Consider the following 27440-nt stretch of genomic DNA (forward strand, 5'->3'; position numbering starts at 1 on the left):
CTGAAACAGAGCACTGGGCAGTCCCTGAAGGTACGGGATGCCACCGGCCGCAGCACATGCTGCACGTAGCGGCGGGCATTTAACGTGCCTTGAATACGCACTAGAGGTGACGTGGAATCATACGCAATAGCGCCCCAAACCATGATGCCGCGTTGTCTAGCGGTAGGGCGCTCCACAGTTACTGCCGGATTTGACCTTTCTCCACGCCGACGCCACACTCGTCTGCGGTGACTATCACTGACAGAACAGAAGCGTGACTCATCGGAGAACACGACGTTCCGCCATTCCCTCATACAAGTCGCTCTAGCCCGGCACCATGCCAGGCGTGCACGTCTATGCTGTGGAGTCAATGGTAGTCTTCTGAGCGGACGCCGGGAGTGCAGGCCTCCTTCAACCAATCGACGGGAAATTGTTCTGGTCGATATTGGAACAGCCAGGGTGTCTTGCACATGCTGAAGAATGGCGGTTGACGTGGCGTGCGGGGCTGCCACCGCTTGGCGGCGGATGCGCCGATCCTCGCATGCTGACGTCACTCGGGCTGTGCCTGGACCCCTCGCACGTGCCACATGTCCCTGCGCCAACCATCTTCACCACAGGCGCTGCACCGTGGACACATCCCTGTGGGTATCGGCTGCGATTTGACGAAGCGACCAACCTGCCCTTCTCAGCCCGATCACCATACCCCTCGTAAAGTCGTCTGTCTGCTGGAAATGCCTCCGTTGACGGCGGCCTGGCATTCTTAGCTATACACGTGTCCTGTGGCACACGACAACACGTTCTACAATGACTGTCGGCTGAGAAATCATGGTACGAAGTGGGCCATTCGCCAACGCCGTGTCCCATTTATCGTTCGCTACGTGCGCAGCACAGCGGCGCTTTTCACATCATGAGCATACCTCAGTGACGTCAGTCTACCCTGCATTTGGCATAAAGTTCTGACCACTCCTTCTTGGTGTTGCATTTGCTCTGTCAGTCAATGTACATTTTGGCACATGTTTTTCTGTGGAGAAATTTAGAATGACTTGGGTCTGAGGTGCTCACAGAATATAGTACATACAGCAGTGAAACAAGAAACATACCTTTGTTAACACCTTTGGAATATCGATTAGTCTGTTCTGTTTTTTTACTGTTAACCTTCTTTTCAACAACATTTATTGCTGTGAAAACACTGTAATTTACATTCGATTGACTCAGTATGTATGATCAAAGAATAGAATCTGCACTTAATGCTTGGTCTGCTGACGGTACAGGAGAAGGCAAACCCAACTCTTGCTGTTGGGAATCATCATCATCAATTCATCTTCCTGCGTGTCAGTAGTGTTGATGGTATCCATAGGAGGCTCGGCCACTATAACGTCAAGAGTCTACATTTATATACCCAAAATCAGCTTCACAGTTAACAAGCTGCTGACACTCTGCCCATTCTTCAGGAACAGGAGTGACTTCCTCCTCTTCGTGTTCTGAAGCTCCTGAGTCACCTTTCAAAAATCCTGCTTTGCAGAAGCAGTTTACAATTGTATCCTGCTTCCCATCAGCCCATGATTTACTCAGCATTGTTATTGACTGTAATAGATTGATGTCCATTAATGACTCCTCGGATTCAATTCCTCTCAGAGTTCTCTGAACAGCCCTCTTCCTGTAGAAATGGTTCAAGTTTTTAATCACCCCTAGGTCCAGGTGACAAGAAGACCACATGCACTGCCTTTAACTCCTGAATGAGCACTTTAGGATGAGCAGGGCAGTTGTCTAAGAAAAGGAGGATTCTCCTCCCTTCACGTTGAAACTTCTTGTTAATACCATGCAGCCAAGATTTGTAAATGGAGCTTATCATCCACGATTTCCGGCTGCTTTCGTACATGACCGGTAATGAGTTCTCACGCAAGAAACAGTGAGGCTTTGCCAATTTTCTGATCACTAGAAGTTTCAGTTTATTGGTTTCACACATACTAGCTCCCAATATCCCTGTAACCCTTTACATCTTTTTCCCCTGAAACACTTTTCACATTTAAATGGTGTTTTTCCAGGCAAGCATTTGTAGAAGAATTACACTCAAGATTCAAACTACCAGAGTCGTTGACGAAAAATGTGGTCCTAAAGCCTTGAAAGGTTCATTATCCATACTGAGAAATAATTTATATAGTCATATATGTATTTAGTATACTTTGCACTCATGGGCAACATCCTTATGGGAGAAGTGTTTATTCTCTGAATAAATGTATACATACAGCATTAAATACGTCATTAGGACTGTACTCCTGTAACAGCACTTTCACCTGACATTACCATTTATACTATTCCATTCTGAAGTTTACATTTTTCCAGCCAGCCACTGCTGGTCTGAAAAGAGTCATAATCAAAATTTTTTGTGAACTTCTCTGCTTGTTCACAAACTAAGCTACTGGTGATTGGAATGCTTTTTTCTCTCATATGAGTCACCCAACTGAAGCATAGCTTCTTCAAGCTCTGGGAAACTTGATGATTTAATTCTCTTCTGTTGCAGTGAAAATTGTGATTCATCTGCTGCCACGCGAATCTTGTCTTTATCTCCGAGTACGGTAGATAGTGTGCTGGGAGAAATTCCATACTCAGCTACAATATCTTACTTCTTTTTTCTGACTTTTCTCTATTTCACTTATCACTGGAACTTTCTCACTGAGGCTTAGGCATTTCACTTTGCGTTTATCCATGCTTTACACTTGCAGACAGTAAGCAGATACTAAATGGCTGTTCAAAAACACGCTGCAGGTTTTCCTCATACTAACGTACTGCAGGGTGATGGTACACTGAGCTTTACCAATACTATCATTTCCTGTTCCTGCTGCATATGGTGAACATAGCAGAGGTGGACAGATAAGCCGCTGTGTAAATATACAGAGGGCAGCCGGGAATACCATGTTTAGGAACAATATCACACAAACCACAAATGCTGCACTGCACAGTTAACGTTGTACAAGATTCGAATTACAGAGTATTTTTTGCTTCTAGGGAGAAAACATTTGCTTCGAGAAATAGAGAAATTTGTGTAACCGAATTTCGAGTAATAGAGAAATAAATACACGTGAAGAATAGGACAAATGGCTGGAAAATTGAAGTTACTTCATCAAGATGTTGAAAATTAGAGTAATGGAGATTTGTGATATCGAGGTTCAACTGTACTATGGAGAGACAATTGCCACTAACAGTTTTCATTCATCTTTGTCATTGCTCTGAAGATGATCCTAGTTGCAGGTTTGAAATATGTCACTGTACAATAATTATTTCATGACCTAACATCCCCAAAATAATATAATGATAAGAATATGATTTAGTGACTTTATTGGGCTTTAAAAACTAAGAACAAGATTGTTTTCAGATATTCAGAACATAATTTAGTGATGATGTGAATGTGTTTGGTATACTTAGACCATGACTTAACACCTTGGTTCCTGTAGAGGAATATAATCGTTTAGAGTCGTGCATGTGTTTTGAATAGAAGACCTTAGGAAGAGGAGGAAGAAGAAGTAAAGGGAGAAAAAAAAGGAAAGAAAGAAAATGATTGGAAGTGAAGAAGAGAAGGAAAAAAGAAAATGAATGGAAGTGAAGAAGAAGAAGAACAACAACAACAACAACTTGAACTTCAGAAGAGGAAAGAAAAGGTGGTAGATAACAAGGAAAAGAAAGAAAACAATATTGGAAGTGAACAACAACAACAACAACAACAACAACAACAACAACAACAACAACAACAACAACAACAACAACAACAACAACAACAACAACAACAACAACAACAACAACAACAACAACAACAACAAGCAGAAGAAGAATTGTGTCATTTTCCTTCCTTCCTTCCTTCCTTCCTTCCTTCCTTCCTTCCTTCCTTCCTTCCTTCCTTCCTTCTTTCCTTCCTATTTTTCAAGATTATTTTCAATTCAATTTTTCTTTTTCCTGTTTTCTTCTTATTTTCTTCTTATATGAAGCAGAGCTGTCCAGCCAGCTGGTAGTAAAAGTGTTAAACAATCTGCCTACTGCCATTTCTTGATGGATGCAGTACTTTTGTATCTGTCTCTTAACACAGGCCAGAGCAAAATGTAACTTCTACAGAAATCCCAGTCTCATCCATGGCTGTGACAATATGGAAACTGCTGGGGTATAGGTGGTGCTGAGTAATGATATTCAAATCACAACCACTGCATCTGATTGTTATGAAAGATGTTGCTCATAGCGTCAGTCGTGTTGCAATAGCACTTTCTGACACTGAGGAAAGCAAAGGAAAACTACCTCACTCCTAATCTTGCCTAGTACGCTTAATTTTTGTGCCACCATTGGTTTTTGTGGTTTCCCTATAACCACATAACCTTTGGTGGTGCTATTTGAGGATACAACCAGCCTCTGGGCTGATGACCAGACAGACAGATAGACAGATTTAAACAGAAGGTTTATTTGCACAGTTTGTCTCTTTCGAGGAATACTCAGACTGTAACTTTTCTTTGTTCAGTGCCAATTTATTCCATGTCAAGTCGTAGGACCGTGATTATGCTGAATTTTAAATTAAGTAGTTTACTTTATACGGGTCACAAAAATTTCTTTTGATACAAAAGCACGCATTTCTTGTGAATATATCACCTGAAGGTTGCTCAATTCTCTCAGCAACTAAGAAAAGGAACTATGTCAATATTTTTCAAAAATAAAGTATATTTCTGAAATGCCTCTCCAAAAAATATTGATTTTACACAGATAAAAATTATTCATAAATCAATGTAGAACAAATAAATATAATTTGAATCAGATCAGCACAATACTGTAATAACTGAACAGTCTTCTGTCTTGCTTGAAAAGTACGAAAAACTGACCTAGTTCCTTTCTCCACCAACTGATACACTTGTTATTATGACAGATTTTTAATACAGATAACTTTAGATATTCAGCTTCATAATAACCACTGTAAGATTATGCTTCTTAACTAGTGATATTTGAATATTACTGAATAGTTTGGTACTAAAGAGGAATTTGGAATATGTTGCTAGGTAATCATCTGGCATTATCAAAAGCTTAAGTATAATCAAACACAGTAGTTAAGATATTTTATAAAGAAGAAACGTTAAACAGTTCTACGGTGAAAAAGTCAGGAGGGTACAAACAAGGTAGTAATACCCAAATATCCCATTGTAACATATTTTTTCCTAACATACGGAAAATTTTCATTGAAAGGAAAGATATTAATTTCAACATAAACATTAATAAAACTTATTTCAAACTAAACAGAGATCTAAAAGGAGTATTATTAAATTTCAAATGTTCTAATGACTTACCTCTTCAAAGACTTGTGGAGAGTACTTTGGAGGTACAACATGGACTGAAACTGGTTTACTGCAGTCTTTCACACATGGGGGAAGAACATTCACTATCCGTCCAGTATTGTAGTTACATTCCAAAGTATAGCTGCGTACCAGTCCTGTTGTTTTTAACACAGCTACTCTCCCTGATCCCTCCCGGCTCATTCCGTCACGTCTATCCCTGACCAACATCAGACAATACAGACTGTTGACTATGTGAATATTTCTGATTGGTTGAAACTTTTTTTTCAGTGTCAACTTGTTAACACCAAGACTGAAAAAGCTTTACAATCAGTCAACAAAAACAATTTTTTTAAATGTAACAATGTAGTATACTCTGACATCAGTGCAGCCTCAGTGCTTGGGGAAGTCCTGTCCATATATACATACTTATATATAAAATAACTTGTCCTGACTGACTGACTGACTGATTCATCATCGCCGAGCCAAAACTACTGGACATAAAGAAATTCAATTTTGTGGATACATTCATATTAAGATGTAGGTGCTCGCTACGAGAGGATTTTTGGATATTCCGTCGCTAAGGGGGTGAAAAGGGGGTTGAAATTTTAAAATGAGTGTATCTATATCTCAAAACTTTAAAAGTTTACAGATGTAAAAATTGGTATTTAGGATCTTTAAAAATAAGAAAACACGTATTTTTTTGTTTTCAGAAAATCCCAATAGGAGGGGTGAAAAACGGTGAAAAAGGGGTTGAATGCCTTTAATCAGGATACTGGTACTTATATCTGAGAAACTGAAGATATTACAGACCTGAAAATTGGTACACTTGATCTTTTTAAAAAATAAAGAAACAAGTATTTTTTTGTTTTTGGAAAATCCAATTAATGGGAGGGGGAAAAGAGGGGTGAATTATTAAAATGAGTGTATCAATATCTCAAAACTTTGAAAGTTTACAGATGTAAAAATTGGTATTTAGAATTTTCATTATAAATAAAGAAATACATATTTTTTTTGTTTTTGGAAAATCCCAATAGGAGGGGTGAAAAGGGGTGAAAATGGGTTGAATGCCTTTAATGACGATACTTATATCTCAGAAACTGAAAATATTACAGACCTGAAAATTGGTGTTTGGGATCTCCTTTAAAAATAAAGAAACACGTATTCTTTTGTTTTTGGAAAATCCAATTAATTGGGGGGTGTGAAAAGGGGGTGAATTTTAAAAATGAGTGTATCTATATCTCAAAACTTTTAAAGTTGACAGATGTAAAAATTAGTATTTAGAATCTCCTTTAAAAATAAAGAAACACGTAATTTTTTGTTTTCGGAAAATCCCAATAGGGAGGGTGGAAAAGGGTGAAAGTGGGTTGAATGCCTTTAATGAGGCTACTTATATTTCAGAACCTGAAGATATTACAGACCTAAAAATTGGTATTTGGGATCTACTTTAAAAATAAAGAAACAGGTATTTTTTCGTTTTTGGAAAATTCAAATAATGGTGGGTGAAAAGGGGGTGAATTTTTAAAATGAGTGTGTCTACATCTTAAAACTTTAAAAGTTTACAGATGTAAAAATTGGTATTTAGAATCTCCTTTAAAAATAAATAAACATGTATTTTTTTGTTTTCAGAAAATCCTAATAGGAGGGGTGAAAAGGGGTTGAATGCCATTAATGGGGATACTTATATCTCAGAAACTGAAGATATTACAGACCTGAAAAAAGGTATTTGGGATCTCCTTTAAAAATAAAGAAACATGTACTTTTTGTTTTTGGAAAATCCAAATAGTGGAGGGTTGAAAGGGGGGTGAATTTTTAAAATGAGTGTCATCTATATCTCAAAACTTTCAAAGTTTACAGATGTAAAAATTGGTACTTAGAATCTACTTTCAAAATAAAGAAACACATATTTTTTTGTTTTCGGAAAATCCCAATACGAGGGGTGAAAAATAGTTTAATGCCTTTAATAAGGATCCTTATTTCTCAGAAACTGAAGATGTTACAGACCTGAAAATCAGTATTTGGGATCTCCTTTATGAATAAAGAAACATGTGTTTTTTTTTTTTAGAAAATCCAAATAGTGGGGAGGGAGTGGGGTGTATTTTACAAATGAGTGTATCCATATCTCTAAACTTCTTGCAGATGTAAAAATTGATATTTAGTATCTCCTTTAAAAATAAAAGACACGTATTTTTTTTGTTTTTGGAAAATCCCAATAGGAGGGGTAAAAAGTGTGAATAAGGGGTTGAATGTCTTTAATGAGGATACTTATATCTCAGAAACTGAAGATATTACAGACCAGACAGTTAGTATATGGAATCTCCTTTAAAAATACAGAAACATTTATTTTTTTGTTTTTGGAAAATCTAATTAATGGGGGTTAAACAGGAGTGACAAATTGGGGCGAATTTTTAGAAAGACTATATCTACAGTATATCTCAGAAATGTAAAATGTTGCACACATAAAAATTGGTATTTGGAATCTCCTGTTAAAGTAAAGAAACACGTATTCTTGGAAAATCCAATGATGGTTGGGGGGGGGGGGGTGGGGGGTGGGGGTGAAAAATTGAAAAATTTATTGAATTAATCGTATGAGGATACTTACATCTAATAAAAACTAAAGTTGTTACAGACGTGAAAATTGGTATTTAGATCTTCTTTAAAAATAAAACGACGCGTTTTGGGGGTGGGGGGCGAAGAATCATTTTTGGGGGCGAGTGTGAAAAGGAGTTGAATTCGTTTCATGAAGGAACATATCTCAAAAACTGAAGATAATCGGTATTTAGAAGATCCTTTACTATTAAAGAAACAAGTATTTTTTGCTGGAAAATTCACTTAAGGGGCGGGGAGTGTGAAAGTAAGTGAAAAAAGTGAATTATTTTTATGGGAATACTTATATCTCAAAACTGGAGGTAACACATGTGAACATTGGTATTTGGAATCTCCTTTAAACATAAAGGAACACGTTTTCTTTTTTGGGGGGGAGGTAAATCAACTTAACCGCGGTGGGGTGAAATGGAGGTGAGACCAATTGATTTTACTGTTCCTAATGTACTTATGAGGAGCCTCCGTGGCTCAGGCGGCAGCACGCTGGCTTTTCACCGCTGGGTTTCATGGTTCAAATCCCAGTCACTCCATGTGAGATTTGTGCTGGACAAAGCGGAGGTGGGACAGGTTTTTATCCGGGTACTCCGGTTTTCCCCGTCATCATTCATTCCAGCAACACTCTCCAATATCATTTCATTTCATTTGTCATTCATTTAATCCTTGCGGCAGTGGAGTGCGACAGGCTTCGGCAGGGCTTATTCATTCCATTCCTGACCCGGTTGAATGACTGGAAACAGGCTGTGGATTTTCAATGTACTTATTCTGATCATAAACCGATCATTTATAATCTCTCCTGGGTTCATTTTCAAGAGCCATCTTTTCCTTTGGAGAACCTTCTTAGATTACAGTAGATTCTTCTGGCATATAAACAAAAATGTAAACATATTTGAAATAAACGATAGATATATGATTGACCGTGCAATTGTTCACCTCTGTAATAAGGTCAATAATGCACGGAAGTATGTCATTCGTATCGCCAGAAGTCCTGTGCACTTGCCTACGGGCGACAATGGTGCTGGTCATACTGACATCAATGACAACGGTAGCAGATGTAATTTACCGCAAAGTAGAGGCTCAGTACCGCCAAGGCACCCAAGACGACACCACGCCGTATCTCCTCAAGGATTTGATCCACATTAAAAATGCTTATAGGAAAAGATGGCTAAGATTTAGGGACCCAACTGACCGGGTGGAATACCTGGACCTATCCCGGGAAGTACGAAATCGATTCCTGGAGAAAAGATTGAAAAATGGGAGGAACGTTGCCGTAATCTCTCAGAAAACGAGGCAGATCGCGAATATCGGTGGGTTATATATAAAACGATAAGCATTGAATTATAAATTTCAGTATAATACCGTAGCGAAGCACGGGTATCTTGTTAGTATAAAAATATAAGAGTTTTGTTTGTACATTGCTCAGAAAAAAAACAAAGAATGGTATTTCTGAATTGGTCATGTTCACAGTAAGAAGGAAATGTCATTTTTAATTTTACATCATCCCATATTCATGAATTTATACTTTTGTAGCTTAGTCCATAACAATGCTAAGCTACAGAAAAAAATGGGTGAACAGAACTTAGTAAAAATCGGTGTGTAAATTCGGAGAATAAGGCACTACAGTCTAGGCTATAAAATGTTTTAACCATTCTGGGTGAAAAGGTAATTTAGGGAAAGGCCTAAAATTGAAATCTCAAATATCTATGTTATTAGTGGTTCTGTCACAAATAGTATAGGTTTTCAACCTACATGTTCAAAAAAAAGTTTAATTTCAGAAAAAAAATATTTTCAATTTTGGAAAAGTAAGTTTAATTGCAGAAAAAGTCATCTCAACTTCAGAAAAATTTCAATTTCAGAAAAGGTAGGTAAGGGTTTTTCTGCCCGAAGGCAGGTCCGAACCTCCGCAGGGGTGTTCCTGAGCTGGAGTTTACGTGCGGTAGGGTGGCCAGTTCCTTTCTGCTCCTCCATTCCCTTAACCCCCACCAGCAGCGCGTGGCAACCCATCCAACTCCTGACCACGCCCAATATTGCTTAACTTCGGAGATCTCACTGGATCTGGTGTTTCAACATGGCTATGACCGTTAGCTAATTTCAGAAAAGGTCAGTTCAGAATAAATATAAGTGAAATTTAAATTTTCAAAGTACTGTGGTCCTGAAAAAATTCTGCGCACAAAGATATATTAAATCAGTTAATAATGAATAACTAAACAACAAGTTTATAACTTTATAAAATTTCTTTTTTTTTTTTTTTTTTTAGTTTTTCACAATCATATCTTCCATTTGCATGATTGCAGGATAATCTATCTGGAAATAGTTGACAGACCATAGGCATATCTGAGCAGCGACTGCTTGTATTGCACCATCAGCGATAATCTCCAGGTGGTGAAGTGAAGTAGGAATTCAATGTGTGTCATAACTGGATCACCGTTCATTAAAATGCTGTGGGTTTCCCTCAGATGTTGCTTAATGTGTTCCTTTATAGCACTCCATACATATTCAATTGAGTTCAACACAAAGCTGTATGGTGCTAGCCGACAAATGTGCAACCCAATAAACTCTTGTTCTTGTAGTATTTCCTCACAATGAAAATGAGCTGGAATGTTTTGTAATTAAAAAAAAAAAAAAAAAAAAAAAAACCACAAAAAACGACAATATCTTTCATGTTGTGTCCATTATTTGCCACAATAACAGGGTTCATTTGTACTGGATGATAATAATAATAATAATATTATTATTATTATTATTTGCCACTACTCGTATTCAGTGCCTCATAAACTCAAGGAAGTGCTCTCTCCTGAATGCACCGCTTTTACGTTGCCAGAATTCTAAACCCGTGGAAGAAATGCAACCTACATATGAAGATTTGGTCCTTTACTGTTCGGTACCTTAGGAACGGCATTTTCTCCGTGTCTTGCACGTCCCATAATACTTCTTCTACAGTACAAGTTAAAGTTTGTTTCATCAGTGCTACATGCTTCTGTTGGCCAACAAATTCTAGTATTTTTTCAACATGCTGTCTCTTTTCATCTTGTTTTCAATTGAAATTACCCCATCAGGAAGGTTGTAAACTTTCTTCAGTGTTATAAATTTAGGACACAGTCTGCTATGAAACAGTTATGGCTTTCTCTTGTCTTCAGCATTGGCATATACTGAATAAGGAATCAACATCATCTTCAGGCAATTCAGGATGCCACTTACCACCATTTTCTTTTTGTTGGACACTACCCTTTTTGAGCCGGTCATAAGCAGTCTTGTACTCCACTCCATTAGCTGTAGTCATCTGTTTCCAGTTTACACAATTTTCTGCTGCATTCAGAATTTCGTTATGACATTCCTTGGACACCTTTTGATATTTTCCTCTTCGATGTCGAATAACTTCTCCTTTGTTTTACATATTGTACAAGTAAATTTTTTAAAATTCTTCTTGCGTTCCGGCCTTCTAAGGACCACGTTACAATTTCAATTGTTCCTCCTTAGTTGTTCTTTCCTTTTCTTCCAGTGTTCTTTCATTGTTTCACTGTGTTTCTTTTTCCTGTCTTCAGTCCACTTTGTGCCTGTTTTCTTTTCCTTCCTCCCTTGGAATCCTTCCATTTGTAAGACTTTCTTCCTAAAAATCTTTCTTTCCAATAATTCTTCTTCTCGTATGTTGTTCCTTTCCAGGTCTTTCTTGACTTCTTGAATCCAGGTGGTAGTTGATTTCTTTTCCCAAAGGTACTTGAAGATTCGTTCAGTTAGTCTATTGTCATCCATTCTGTAAATGTGTCCAAGAAATAGCAATCTCCTTTTTCTTATTGTTTCTGATATGTTTTCTACGTTCTGGTAAATTTCATTGTTACTTCTTAATTTCCAAAACTCTGCAATTCTTGGAGGACCTAATATTTTCCTTATAATTCTTCTTTCTAATATTTCTAATTTATCAAGCTTGTAGTTCAGTGCTAGACATTCACTGGCATAAAGGCATTCTGGTTTCACTACTGTGTTGTAGTGCTTTATTTTAAGTTTTCTTGATAAGCACTTTTTGTTGTAAGTATTCTTAGTTATACCATACGCTCTTTCCATCTTTTGTATCCTCTCCTCTATAGCAGATTTTTCTAAACCATTTTCTTGAATTGTCTCACCCAAATATTTGAATTTCTTTACCTTTTCTATTCGACCAATATCCGTTGCTAAAAACTTTGGGGCACTTTTTATATTCGTCAAAAAATTTGTTTTCTCGGCAGAGATTCTCAAGCCTGTCATGTTGGCTGTCTTTTCAAGGAGATTGACTTGCATTGCTGCATCTGTAAGGCTTTCTGAAAGTATGGCAAAGTCATCTGCAAATGCTAGGCAATTTATTGCAACACCTTTGTTCTTTTTCCCCAGCATGAGTGGCAATATTTTAGATTCTTTCAGTTTTTCATTCCAAATTCTTACAATTTTCTCCATGACACAACTGAAAAGGAGGGGAGATAGACCATCGCCCTGCCTGACACCTGTATTTATTTTGAAAGGTCGAGATACTTCACCCATAAATTTTACTTTCGAGATAGTGTCTGTAAGTGTTTCACGAATTAGGTTTGCCAATCTAGTTTTAACTCCAAATTCACGGATTACTTTATCTAGGGTTTCCCTATCAACAGAGTCAAAGGCTTTTTTAAAGTCAATAAATGTTACAACTATGTCTTTGGAGTTTATTAATCTGTGTCGAATTATAGATTTCAGGTTGAAAATCTGTTCGGAGCAAGATCTTCCTTCTCTAAATCCACCTTGATATTCACCCAATTGACTGTCCAGTGTTGATTTTACTCTATTTAGTAGTATTGTTGAGAATATCTTGTAAGCAACTGGCAAGAGAGATATACCTCTGTAGTTGTTGACATCCTGCTTGTTACCCTTCTTGTGTAATGAGTGTATTAGAGCCACTTTCCAATCCTCTGGGATCTTTTCTGTTTCCCAAATTTCTTCAAATATTATTTGTAGATCTTCTATAATTTTTGGTTCAGCCCATTTTAAAAGTTCAGCTGTTATGGAGTCTTCCCCACTAGCTTTGTTATTTTTAAGATTTTTTATTGCTTCCTTTATTTCTTCCGCTGTTGGAGGTGAATCAACTTCTAGATTTTCCTGAATTTCTGAAAATTCTAATTTATGATTTGGCTCAGGGCAGTTCAGCAGGTGTTCGAAGTGTTTTGCCAGAATCTCACAATTCTCGGCATTGTTAAGGCCAATATTACCATTTGCATCTCAGAAGCAAATGCTACGGGACTGATAACCTTTCAGGTTATTCTTAAAGGTCTGATAGAAATTTCGGGAGTTATTTCTTACAAAATTATTCTCAATTTCTACTAGCTGCGATTTTTCAAAAGATCTTTTAATCTGCCTTATTATTCTTGTTGTTTCCTTTTTTTGTTGTTTAAATAGCTCATAGTGTTCATTCTTTCCAGAACATTTCCATTTTTTCACTCTTTCCATAAGTGCTTCCTCACATATGTTATTCCACCATACTTTCTTTTTAGTTTTAACTGATCCAAATACTTTCTTCGCTGCACTATTAATCTGTTTAGATAATTCTGGCCATTTGCCATGGTGAATTATTTTAATTTCTTCCTGAAAGTTTTCTATAGTTGCTTGTGTAATGTTGAGCCTATTTATGTTGTATTTCATTAATTTTCTCGGCCATCTTTGATTCCTGCGAGGTAGAAGCTTTAGCTTAATTTTAGAGAGGTAATGATCGGAGTCAAACTCCCCACTTCTGTAACGGGATTCTATCAGCCTGGGGAGGTCAACTGAGTAGAAGTGGGTTCGACTCCCATTACTTTAACATTCATAATTTCCTTAATACTTTCTTGAGAAATAGCTACATGGTCCAACTGAAACTCACCTAACATCGGATTTGGGGACACCCATGTTTTAGCCTTTCTTGGAAGTTTCTTAAAGGTCGACATTAATTTTAGGTGAAAGGATTTACAGAGATTAATTAGTCTCATGCCATTTTTGTTTGTTCTTTTGTGTGCTGGATATGCCCCTACTGTTTTGATGAAAACTTTTTCTTTGCCTACCTGTGCATTAAAATCACCGAGTAGAATAATAACATTTGATTTTGGAATTTTTGACATTTCATCATCTAGAAGACTCCAGAATTCTTCAGTTTTACTTGGGTTCTTGCTATTATCTTCATTTAATGGTGCATGACAGTTAACAAATGTATACTTTTTGTTCTTGCATTTAAATGTGAGAAGAGATAACCTTTCTGAACTAGATTTGAATTCCATAACATTATGAACTATTGCTTTATGGACATAAAAGGCGGTACCTAGTAGTGGCATTCCTTTCATAATTTTGATTGCTGGTTTACCTTTAAAGATTCTATAATTTTTGGTTTCTGTTACATTCTCATCCATAAACCATGTCTCTTGAGCTGCTAAGATCTGGATTTCATGTCTATCTAAGAAAATTTCCAGTTCTTTCTGTTTGCCGGTTTTTAGCAAGGAATTTACATTAAGAGTGCCTGCAAAGAATTTCCTCTTAAATTTAAGTCTGAAAGGATTCCAGATTGCAGATGTTGGGACTCCCCAGAACCCTAGGTCCCGATGCATTGCATAACGCAAAGGTGGATTTCTCTTCCGAGCTACCACCTGGGGTAGTGCTTTCATTCAGCGGAAAATGATGAAATTTCTGACGTAGAAAATGTATTCATCGAGCCTCCAGACATTGCAGTTTTGTCGGACGAAGACAACGGGGATGAAGATGGAGGTGGCTTCGCCGACAATTTACCTGGTAGCCAGTTTCGAACAAATGCAGAATTGATGACTGATTGATGCTTGTTGTTTAAAGGGGCCTAACATCTAGGTCATCGGCCAGAATGCAGAATTAGTGACCCGTGAAACTCCAACTGACTATCAAGACTTTGAAGAGGTGCCTGTTGAAATGGATCAAGCTGAATTGATATAAGTAAGACCCAGAAAGGTACCTCGAATTCCTGCAAATAGGAAAAGCAAAACCTTATCACACGTTCAGGAATATTTCCCAACTTCACTGAGCTTCGAGAAAAATCGTGCATTGAACTGTTTGAGTCAATTTTTACAGACGACATTTTTGATCACTTAGTTTCTGAATCTAATAAATATGCCAGCTTTTTGAACTGTCCTTCCCTGAATATTAATAGACAAGAAATGGAAGTTTTCATCGCAATTTTGATTTTATCTGGATAAATACCGTTCCTTTGAAGAGATCATATTGGGAGGATGTGTGTGATATGCACCATTCTGTGGTGGCAAGTGCTATGCGGCGAAACAGGTTTCTTGAAATTTGCAGTTTCATTCACTGTGCTGATAACATCAACCCAAATTTTCATGACAAAATGTGGAAGTTGAAACCTCTGATTGACCTTCTACGTGCTCGTTTCATGGAAAACTTTCGATCTAAAGAGGACTTGTCATATGATGAGTGTATGGTGCCATATTTCGGGAGGCATTCTAGCAAACAATTTATAAGAGGAAAAACCTATTCGTTTTGGTTTCAAGGTATGGTGTCTAAACACTCGTCATGGATATCTTGGAGATTTTGTAGTATACAAAGGAAAAAATCCTAACACGAATGCCCAGCATGAAGCAGAATATGGGAAGTGCGCAGCTTCCCTTGTAACTGGATAATCTTCGACTGGAACTGAAAAATTTGCCTTTCAAATTACACTTTGACAATCTCTTCACTGGAATGGGATTGCTAACACATCTTGGTGCACAGGGACACAGTGCTACAGGTACACTTCGATAAAATCGCATTCCTAAGGATTGTAATCTGAAATCTTCCGCTAGCATGAGGAAAGAAAAACGGGGTACATATGATTACCTAAAGAGCTCGGAGGAACATGTTCACGTTTGCCGTTGGGTGGATAATTCAGCAGTAACTGTAGCATCTACATATTACGGAGTGCACCCTGAAAAACAGGTATCTCGTTATGTAAAAGAAAAAGGACAGGCTACAGGTGGAAAAGTCAGTGTCTCAGCCATACATGATTTCTCAGTACAATATATGTATGGGAGGTACTAATCGTATGGGTCGTAACTTGACAGATGTGCGAATCGGAATACGAGGGGAAAAAGTGGTGGTGGGCAATATTTGCCTGGCTTGTCGATGTAGGAATGCATAATGCATGGCAGCTGAAACACATGTCTGGAGAAGGCATTTCTCACCTTGATTTTCGACGAACAATTGTCCAGATTTACTTCAGACGCTACAAAGCTGCTCCCTTGTTCAGCAGATCTCATGGTTTTGGACATAATGCAGTGCAGGAACTTCAGTATGATGGAATGCACCACTGGCCTTCTACAATTCCAGGAGCCAAGAGAAGAAGATGCACGTCAGAAAATTGCCTTGCTAGGTCTAGAACCCAGTGTACCAAGTGCAATGTAGGTTTATGTGTAGACTGTTTTAATGATTATCATACGCACAAACGTAATAAGTAGTGTGTACCTGCCTTTCAGAACATCACCGTTAGTGCAGTACTTATATGAACAGGCGACTTACCTTTCCACGTACCGCGGCTATAATTTCTCATACAGACTGATTGCCTCACGATGTAATAAGTGATTTGGGTAGCTTGTGAGATTATAGCATTATTATTTAAAATATAAATTCATTTCCTCATATAATTAACAACTCAAATCATTTACAACCCCTATAAAATCATCCCTAGCACCAAAAATCAAACATCTAGGTATTTTGTAATATATGCAAATATTGAAGAAAAACTTGTATACTGATGATTTACAAAAGAAAGTATTGGATGAAAGCATACCAAAATGTAAAATGTGGAATAACATCCAAATTCCCGTATATGAAACAAAAGACAGCGCTACCACCCAGCCTTTTCTCGGAAGTTACATGCCGAATGAATAAAATTAAAACTTTTCCGGGATCTTCATATGCATGTTATCCAATGCTAAAAGTTACAACTTGATTCTCAAAAAATATAATCTTGGGCGGATCCAGGTTAAATTAAATCTGTAATGAGGATGCCAGAGAAGAGATGTACGTGGGCCTTTCAATGGCAGAGAAACCGAGTATTGCATGACTCGTGTGGATTGGACATGTGAAGAGGAGGAGGGAGAGCTGAACACCCAGACAATTCTTGGATAGGAAGATACAGGGAGAGGACCAATTGAACAATCCAGGAAGAGGTGGCTGGATCACATCAAAAACAATCTGGAAACTAGAGGAACCATAGTACAACAAGAAGTATATCAAGATAGAGCAAAATAGAGGCAAATTGTTCATAATCATCCTACCCGGCACACTGGAAAGATAAAAAGATGATCATGTTCGAAAATACTCTTGTCCACTTTACCTGATTTTGAAGAAGTTATATACTCCTAATTATATTGTCATGGTACCCACTATTTTACTGTAAGGTCTTGGGAGCCTGGCTCCAGCCACCAGTGACATCACTTTATGGCCACACCTGCTCGCCACTGCAGCAATCAGCCAGGGACAAGCCAGGTGTGCTAGACCAGTCAGTCCCTTCTGCCACCATCCTGTCATCATCCAATTTTCTCAGTGGAGGCCTCCCGGCAGTATGAAAAAGAACTAGAAGATTTCGGATTCCAGAGGCTTTGCCCTTTGTGAAGTATCTGAAAGATCCGACCTCCCTATTTAAGGCATACCGGATGAGCTTCAGTGGTTCAGTTCCACTAGTGATTGAGATAGTTCAGTGAGTTCTGTCAGAGAGATAGTGCTGTGGAGCACTGGATCTGTCAGTGGACAGTTACGACTGAGTGCTGTTGATGCTGTGTGTATACTGATGGCGAGTATGGGACAGATCAGCTGAGTGATAAGAAATAGTGAACAAAGACTGTACGTATAGAATTGTGCATGTGCAAACAGTTAACTGTGAAACCACGATAGTGTATAATGAGTGTAATGTGAACTGCCCTAGGGTCCTGTGGGAGCCAAACAGACCATGTTTAAAACATATCTCCTGCTTTTCATAATAATAATGTTATTGGTTTTACATCCCACTAACTAATTTGACAGTTTTTGGAGACACTGAGGTGCCAGAATTTTTCCTGCAGGAGTTATTTAATGAGTCAGTTTTACCAATACAAGGCTGGCATATTTGAGCACCTTCAAATACCACCGGACTGACCCATGATCAAATCCACTAACTTGAGCTCAGAAGGCCAACATTACTGCCTAAACTATCCAGCCTTGCTCCTGCCCATCATGACATACAACCTGGAGTGATGTATAATTAATAAAGGACAACTGAAATTACAAGTGTGGGAAATTAAGTTACTACGGAACAGTGTGTACCTGTGTAGTGCGTTTGTTAGTTTGTAGATGATAGATTGAATAACTAGTATGACTGAATTAGTGTAGGGGGAGAGAGAGAGAGAGAGAGAGAGAGAGAGAGAGAGAGAGAGAGGGAATTGGTGTAATTGTGTGCCTGAGTAGTCGAGTAAACAATTGTTAGTCAATAAATTCTAGAGTAAATGCTACCAGTTGTGTGTCTATTTACCTACCTGCCTTCATGTTACAACTGGTGTCAGAAGCTAGATTTACTGGTTGCAAATTTTGTAGCCTATACAAATCTCTAGTGAACAGAAAAAGGATGCCAACACCCTCCAAGCTCTTTGCAATAAGCTCTGCCAACTTGAAAGGTAGACCACGCAAAAATTCAAAGATAAACTCAAGACCGAACGCAAAACCAGGACCAACTAAAATCAGAATTAAGTGAACTGGAAGATGGATAGTTTAAGCTAGAACAGGGACAGTTTAAGTTAGAACAAGAAGTGCTCTCTCTCAAAATGGAAGGTGAATAGGGACATCATGCAGGATGTTAATGAGCTGGTTCAGAAGCAGTTTAAGGAAATACCACAGGCTGTGGAAACTGGAAGTTCCAAGACCTGAGGAGGAAGTGAGTGCCTTTCACTCCTCCACACAAGAATAACAGCCACAGAGACTTGAATAAAGCCCACCAGCATCAATGACGGCTCTAGCATCAATAGATCCTGGAGTAAACGCTACCAGCTATGCGCCTATTTACCTACCCGCCTTCACTTTACAATTGGTGTCAGAAGGTAAAACCTCTACGTTGTGACAGGATCACTTCCTGAGGGGGGGGGGTCCAGATCCAGTTTGAGACTATCTGCATAAACAATGGATGGGCATTGGAAGAGGACCATACACCTGATCGCCAGGCTACAGGGATGAGAAGCAGAGATACTACACAGTCTGCAACTGGGTTCCACGTATGAGGAGATTGTGCGAGTGCTCAATGAGTGCCACAGTGACCAACAGATGGCAGCCGCATACTAAGTCCGGCTAAGGAAGAGGACACACTGCGTGAACTAAATACTCCACCGAGGTTTAGGAGCTAGCCCACAAGGCTCTGGATGGGCTACCCCAGGATCACATCCAGCATTAGGCAGCGTATACTTTCATTGATGGGATCCACAATGCCATAACCTCAGGGAGGCCCTGACGATGGAGACAGTGAAGGGAACCACGGCACCATTAGCGAGGATAAGAGCTGTGAGGAGCGAGGATGCACTGGAGGCTTGCCCAGTAATAGGAGAGTGACGTACACCACTGCTGAGATGCTGAGGCCTTGCGAGACTACCTGCTGGAACCGTGTGTAGGTGACTTCTAATTACAGAAACAAGTAAGGGTCGACAAGGAGAGGGGCTTGTTGGCACTGCCCACTCATTTCACATTAAACATGGTCGCCAAGCACAGCGACGACAGCTTGATCACCAATAGGTGGCTCAGGGACAGGCCATCTCGTATCATGACAGATATGGGTTAGAAACTTCATTTTGATTGGTCCGTATTAAACTGAGATTACATATATATTTAAGTAAAATTTATGATTCCACCTATTCAATACAATGAGGATGGCATTAACCATTGCCATGTCAGACATTGCCGAGGGACAGCCAGAGATGGAGTTCAACCATCCCTCCGGGTTATGAACAGCTTCAGGAGACACCATTTCTCTCGTAAAGGAGGTGCTACTCAAGCTAACGCTGGTACAAGTCTGGGCCTTTGTTGCTGCCTGCACATGCTGCACAGGCATACAAGACAACTGTCGGCGTGGGACGGAATGTGCTTTGGCTTGGTAGGCAAGAGATAAAGCTCCGACACCCCGGAATGCAACCCCAACTAACACTTACCATCGAACAGGTGATATCGACCAAGTGTGGTGATGGTGAGGGCACGGATGGAGGGACCCGCACAGGGAGACAGCGAGCTTGTAAAACCCAGACTGATGACCACCAAATAAGGACTTTACCTGGCCAGGACTCTCGTCCCAGAACAAAGCAGTATGGCGGTATGAATACAGAATTTGACGTCGTAGGATCAGAGGATACCCAAATGGACCCTTGGGACAAGTGAGCCAGGCAAATGCATCATGCCAGTGGACGACGAAGACTCACAGGCCCCAGAACCAGATGAAGATTGCGACATATTCCAGAAGATTATTTCTGACCACCAGAAGTACCTGGAGGTGGGACACCTCAGAGAGTTTAAGGAACTAATCCAGTAGTTCCAAGACATCTTCAATGCCACAGGAGGCAACCACAGGAGGATGGAGAGGGTGTATCATCACACCAATATCGGTGATACAACCCGCCCTCTGGGTACCCCTGGCGAAGGAAGAAATCAACCAGATGCTGGATGACATGAAGAAGCAGTGAGCCATCAAATTCCTGGTGAAGAACAGTGAGCTCCGTTTCTGTTTTGATTACCACAAGTTAAACAACATCATGAAGGAGGAATGCTTCCCATTACCCTGGATAAACAACATTCCGGACACGTTGTATGGAGCCCAGTGGTTTGCAACCTTGGATTCTTACTCTGGGTACTGGCAAGAGGCACTCCATCTGGAAGACAAGGAGAAGATGGTGTTCTCTTCTGGGCAAGGGCTGTAACAGTTTACCACGATTCCTTTGGCCTCCGCAATGCGCCGGAGACCGTCAAGCGGCTGATGGAGTCTGCCCTGAGAGGAAAAGCACAAGACGTCTGCCTCGAGTATCTGGATGACATCACCATAGTGAGATGCATGTTCACGGAACACATCAAAAACCTCTGGAGTGTGTTCCACAGACTTCTGAGAGGCTCACCTGAAGCTGAATCCTGGAAAATGTCAGCTGTTCCAGAAGGAGGTACACTATCTAGGCCACATCATGCTGTCAGGCACTGGTGCTGACGGGCAAGTGGGAGATCAGGAGTTTTCTTGGAATATGGACCTACTACTGCAGATTTATAGCTGGTTATGCTGACATCTTGAAGCCACTTGCACGGCAGACCAAGGCCTGAAGGCCATTCCAATGGTTGTCAGAGGCAGAGGCTGCCTTTTGTTCACTGAAGGAGTTTCTGTGCACGGGAACCATCCTGGGATATCCCAAGCCTGGGGAGAAGTTTGTCGTAGACACCAACGCTAGCTACGTCAGTACTGGTGGGGTTGCCATTGCAGGTGCAGGACAGCCAGAAGGTGATTGCCTACTATAGTAAAATGCTGTCTAAAGGTGAGTCCACACCAAGATGTTTTTGTTAACTTTGTTAATAAACACTGTTAATGAACAATGTTCATGAACATTTCTGTATGTTAATAAACAAAATAGTGTGTTCATTAACTTTTCAAGCATGTTGATAAACAAAATTTCTTTGACTTTTGTGAATGAAACTTTTCATTAACATTTCGTGTTTTCATTAACATTTAGGTTCGCACATGTGCAAGGACACAATTACAGCACGCAGATTCATAGCGCGGAATGCGATGATTTCTTATTTCTTCCAAAAACTGATTATCAAATCTCAAGCAAAAGTTCTAATATACAGTACCTTTAATTCTATATGATATTCTTTTAGCTGTGTTCTAACGTAGTTTCATTTCCAGCTTCGCTCCTCGCTGAATAACCTAACCTCCCATAATCACTTGTTTATTATTAAAATAATACTATTCTAACTAGGTAGGTCAAATGAAGAAAAATAATACTATTCTAACTAGGTAGGTCAAATGAAGATTTTCTTTATTCCGCACCTTTACCAATTCCTTAATATTCTGGTATAAAGCTTCAAACACCTTAGATACAATAAATGAAATTGCTTGTTTTGATACTCTAGACAAATAGGTATATAAGTGAAATGTCACCAGTTGCTAGGACTCTCTAAAGTTACAGCCTATCTATATATAAATATATAAAAAAAGAAGCCTGTCATTAGTACAGCCGGCTTTACGATAATCTGTATCATTACTTGCAATTTCAGACCCAATTACTGTCAACAAGAACTGAAAGTCATGTTCGGGCATTCTCAAGAGAATTTTAGAAACCTGCTGCATCATGAATTAAAGGTTCTGACATAAGTGTTCTTTCCAAACTTAATTCTACTCACCTTTCCAGTATTTTGCTTTGCCACACTTTGCGTCTGTGCTTTTCTCTAATTGTACTCACTAAAATACTGAAAGTTGCAGCTGTAAGTACTTTCTTCTTCCTGACACTATCAATTGTAACCTCACAGTCAGTCATTTTGGTGTGGACACAATGTTGAAGAAGTTTTTAAACAAAAGTTGAGAAATATTTTCATTAACAGTGTTTATTAACTTTGGTGTGGACTAACCATAAGGCTGAGCGGAATTATTGCATGATGCGTCAGGAACTACTGGCCATTCTGAAGATCTTAGAGCATTTCCACAAGTACCTGCATGGGCAGCTTTCCATCTACACACCAAACATTAATCCCTAACCTGACTTCTGAGCTTCCATAACCTGGAGGGGCAAACGGCTCGTTGGATACAATGCCTCCAGCAGTAAGACTTCACTGCCAAACACTGTTAAGCAAGGAGACACTTCACTGCCAATGCTCTGTCCAGAAGGCTTGTGTCCTGAGAACTGTGCAGAGTCTGTGGGAAGTCAAGTGGGGACAGCAATTGGAGTGGAAGAACATTGCCGAACGTAGCCCAACCTACAAGATATACCGGGCCCAGTGGACATCTATGAAGGTCAGCGACGGGGTCCCAACTCCCATGTGGGAGTCCACTGATATAAAGAAAGGACTGTCCAGCTGATAATCCCCAAGAGTATGAAGAAAGGAGTGGGGACAGAGTGGCATGCGGGCACCACTGCTGGTCACCTGAGGCCCACGTACTAGGAGTAGGGGCCACATGGTGTAGTACAACGTTGGAGCACCTTTCGAGGGAATCACTATTGATATCAATGGGCCATTTCCTGAGTCTGATGCCAGAAATCGCTACCTACTCCTGGCCACCACATGGCCCTGGTCTATGCTATCCCTAACCAGTTCTCGGGGCACAGCCTTCTGGATAGAGCATTTGCGTTGCAGTGTCTCCTTCCCTGACAGTCCTGGGGGTATTGTATCCAACAAGCTGTCTGCCCCTCCAGGTTATGGAAGCACAAGCTGTAAACTGTAAGGCCGTGATAGTGTACAGTGAGTGTAATTGTGAACTGCCCCTGTGTCTAAATGACAGTAGCGGAACAGTGTGAATGTGAACTGTGGAGGGCGTTCATTTGTAAATGACGTCTTAGTGAAAAACTTCTTCTGCCGCTTTGGTGAACCGAGGGAATTGCACAACGACCAGGGCAGGGGCAAGAACTTAAGAGTTGGGGCTGATGAAAGAGGTTCTACAAAGTCTGGGAGTTTGGAAGACACGTACAATGCCTCTCCACCCTGGTATAATGGAGCGTTCTGTAAAGACCATTGAGGAGCACCTCAACAGGATGGTTTCGGCACACCAGAGGGGTTGGGATGAGAAGGTCCTATTCTTCTTGATGGCCTAACAAGTACCCACCTATGAGATGAGAGGTATGACAACTGCCAATATGGTCTTAGGAAGGGAGCTGTGCCTGCCATATGACTTGATGTTTGGATCAGCACCAGATCAGGAACAGACAGCAACGGACTACAGGCGGGAGTTGGTGGACCAGCCAAACGACATTTACGACTATGCCCAACAACATCTGAGGGTAGCCAGCAACAGGATGAAAGCCTGCTACATGTTGGCACACTCTGTGGGTTTCCGGGAAGGTGACTGGGTTTAGCTGTATCCTCTTCTATGAACAAAAGAGAAATCACCAAAGCTTCAGTCGTCATAGGAGGGCTCATAGACTATCGTCACTAGAATCAACAGTGTTGTCTACAGGATCCGGTGGCCACTCCAAGGGCAGATGGATCACCTGGTGCCGTACCAGTAGGCTTAAGGAGGGGCAATGTGATGGTGTCTGCCATTTTATTGTAAGACCTTGGGAGGAGCAAGTTAGCCTGGTTCTAGCCGCGAGTGTCGCCAAGTTAGAGCCCCACTCACTCACCACTGCAGCAACCAGTCAGGAATGAGCCAGGAGTGCAAGGCCAGCCCCTCTTTTCTACCATTCTGTTCTCACCCCATTATCTCACTTAGAAGGCCTCCCAGCGGTGTGAGAAATAACTAGAAGATGAACCCAGAGCTTTTGGACTTCAGATGACTGAAGGTTTCTCCTTTTGTGAAGTACCTGGAAGGGCTAGCCTTCCTAATTAAGCTAAGCAGGACGAGCTTCAGCGGTTCAGTTCCGCTAGTGATTCAGTTGAGTTCAGTCAGAGCGAGTGCTGTGTCACTGGATCAGTCAGTGGACAGTGACAACTGAGTGCTGTCAGTGCTGTGTGTGTAGTGATGCAAATGAGGACAGTGCAGTTAAGCAACAATAAAGGAAGAACACCATGAGTGTATGGACAGAGTATCACATACAGAATTGTAAGACCGTGTTGCGTGCGCGCAAGCTGCGAACTGTGAGGCCGTGATAGTGTACAGCGAGTGTAATTGTGAACTGACCTTGGGTCCAAGTGACAGTAGCGGAACAATGTGAATGTGAACTGTGGAGTGTGTTAATTTGTAAATGATACAGTGAATAACTAGTGACTGAATTAGCATCAGCAGAGAGAGAGAGAGAGAGAGAGAGAGAGAGAGCATGAACTGGTGTAATTATGCGCCTATGTAAACAATTATTAGTTAGTCGATAAGTCCTAGGGTAAACTCTATCAATATGTTACATAAGATGATGTTCTGTAACACAAGGGGACCAAATATGCCACTTGGTTCATGTAAGGCAATAAGAAGTGGAGAGAGAAGCATACCTTCCATGAATACAATGGACCGAATTGTACACAAAGATGATATTCCAGATGCTGATTTCACTTCTACAATCTTGGTTGGTATTCAGAATTTCAGCTGATGAATAATTAGGAAAGATCTTGTCAATTAATTCAGTACCAAATGAAACTGTAGAATTAGCAATCTCTTCTAGCGACTGAGCACGTTTGTAAGTTAAAAAAGTGTGTAACTTTGCAACGAACAATCTTGTAAACTACCTTGAAATTCCAAACTCAGATCAATCCAGTTTTGAAATCAGTCAATCTAAGTTATGTAGCTTTCGAGCATGTCTACCGCCTTAGATCAATATCAATCACAGTCATTACATTAGCCGTTGCCTCTTGAAAACCACACACACTAATATGACCTTGAGTTTCTCACGTTTTGTTCCTTCTTGTTCATAATATCTCTTATAACGATATAGCTGCTGTACCTGACCCTCGTGAAGTGTTGTATCACTCTTTTCAATGACCATCGTTTATTTTTAGCTTCAATTACCCTCTTGACAGAACTGAAAGAAACATAGTTTTTAGCTACATCATCATTCAAAAGCTCATAAACAGGCTCAACATCAGCAGTTTCCTTGACAGGCCTTTGCGTCAGTTCTTCATCCTCCAGGTCTTCAAACTCCTTGATGAAACTGAAAATACTGTTTGCATTTTCCCTTTCCTCATCATGTCCTTCAAGTGATGAAGATGTTAATTCAATCTGGAGTAAAACCTCTGACACCTTATTTGTGTCAATTCTCATTGTGTAAGACACACACACAATGCACAATCTGAAGAATACACTAATAAAAAATCACAGTACAGTATATACTCGTACATGCGAACTACTACTTTGGAGTCAGACAGAACAGTGCTAAAATTGCACTTGCCACAACAGACTTTTGTTGCACGCACGGATTACCTCCAACTGCTTATGTGTAACAAACAAGACTATGGACAACTAAAACTTGTGTTACTCCATCTAGTGGATCATTTATGCCTATTTACAAAAGATGAGAAAAACACCCACCAGATATTTTGTGAATGTTCCCTGTTAGATATTTATTGTAATATGTTTACAATCCATTTTGCACGCCTTGCAGCAATGGGTAGAATGGGATTTTACTTCTGTTAATAGTTCGAGTACTGCTTGGATACAAATCGGTGAGAAGAAAACTTCCACCTAATAACTACTTATTTTATTAAATTAAAACTACAGGACCAGTTTCAACCTTTCTAGGTCATCTTCAGCTGGTCACACAATCACATATAACATATCATGCAATCATAAAACATTACTAGATCTAACAAAGAAGGTCACAACGATAACATGTCAAATTATTCTCATGATTGGGGGCAATCGTCGAATTGGAAACTTGGTATAAGCCTACACTTCTTTTCATGAATAACATACATATAACACATTTATAAAAGTTTGGATTGTTCATAGACATGAGTTCTTTTCTGAAATTAGGTGCTAGCTATGTAAAATATGTATGGTAACACAGAAAGAGCATGTGCATTGATCACAATTTGTGAGTCTTATGGAATGTTGGGCTTGTGGGTTGCACTTCCTTGTTTTCTAAACCTTCAGTTGTACACTGTGATAAAAACTTGTTGCCCAATATTGATTTGCCTTAATTTTATACAAGCACGTTGCCTGGTTATTTCAAGAAAAGGATAGGGTGAGACATTCCTTTCACCATCTGGGCAACCAGTATCCCGTTGTTAACGTTTTGTGAGGAGTTTCTTCGGTTAGGGCCTGTACTACGACTGTCAGATAAACAGTCAGGTACGAAGGCTGCAGTTTTGCAAACTATAAGTTAAATATTTTCTTGTGTACGGATTTTAACTATGGTATTGTTATGTGGAAGATGTAGTAACAATTTTATAGCATTGACAATAAGGTTGCTGAGAACGTAGTTAAATTTAATGCTGTGGTATACCTGTTTCCGGGTGTTTTCGTTTATTTAGCGCTATTCCTTTTGAAATTGTATTACTAGAACCAATCTTAGACTGTTATTAGGCTACAATGGAAGTTCCAGCAAAGAATTAGGACTGAAATTTACACATATGAAAAAAATGCCACATATTTTGTTAGATGTAAAATTGAGAAACCTGGACATTACTAACAGGCGGTGTGAATGCTGCGGAGGCTAAGTAATTTTATTTTTTCCGAGACAATGTTAGAATAGTACTAGCAAGTATTTATCTCACTTTAATGTACATATTTAGTAGTAAGTTGTTAAGAAGTCAAAGGAATATAACCTTAACGTGCTCATTCGACGGACGAATCACCATGAACAACACCGTATACCCTTCTTCCATATGAACACCGTGGAGAAGTTGGGAAAAGAAATAAAGCTTTTGGCACGCAACCTACTGATTAGGAAATGCATACCACCACCTCCAGTACCCTGCCGACTAACATTTAGAAAATAAAAATATATTTTGCTA

General features: G+C 39.7%; 1 protein-coding gene across 5 annotated transcripts in view; it reads right to left on the reverse strand.

Annotated features, from left to right (window-relative positions):
• Window positions 1-27440, reverse strand: part of LOC136858309 (cytosolic carboxypeptidase-like protein 5) — a 376851-nt gene that overhangs the window by 12743 nt on the left and 336668 nt on the right. For all 5 annotated transcript variants that reach the window (XM_067137753.2, XM_067137752.2, XM_067137756.2 and 2 more), the window contains one exon: window positions 5292-5496. In XM_067137753.2, the coding sequence (XP_066993854.2) occupies window positions 5292-5496 (205 nt within the window). The remainder of the gene's footprint in view (window positions 1-5291; window positions 5497-27440) is intronic.

Source organism: Anabrus simplex, chromosome 1, assembly GCF_040414725.1.
Source record: "Anabrus simplex isolate iqAnaSimp1 chromosome 1, ASM4041472v1, whole genome shotgun sequence".
Taxonomy (NCBI): Eukaryota; Metazoa; Arthropoda; class Insecta; order Orthoptera; family Tettigoniidae; genus Anabrus; species Anabrus simplex.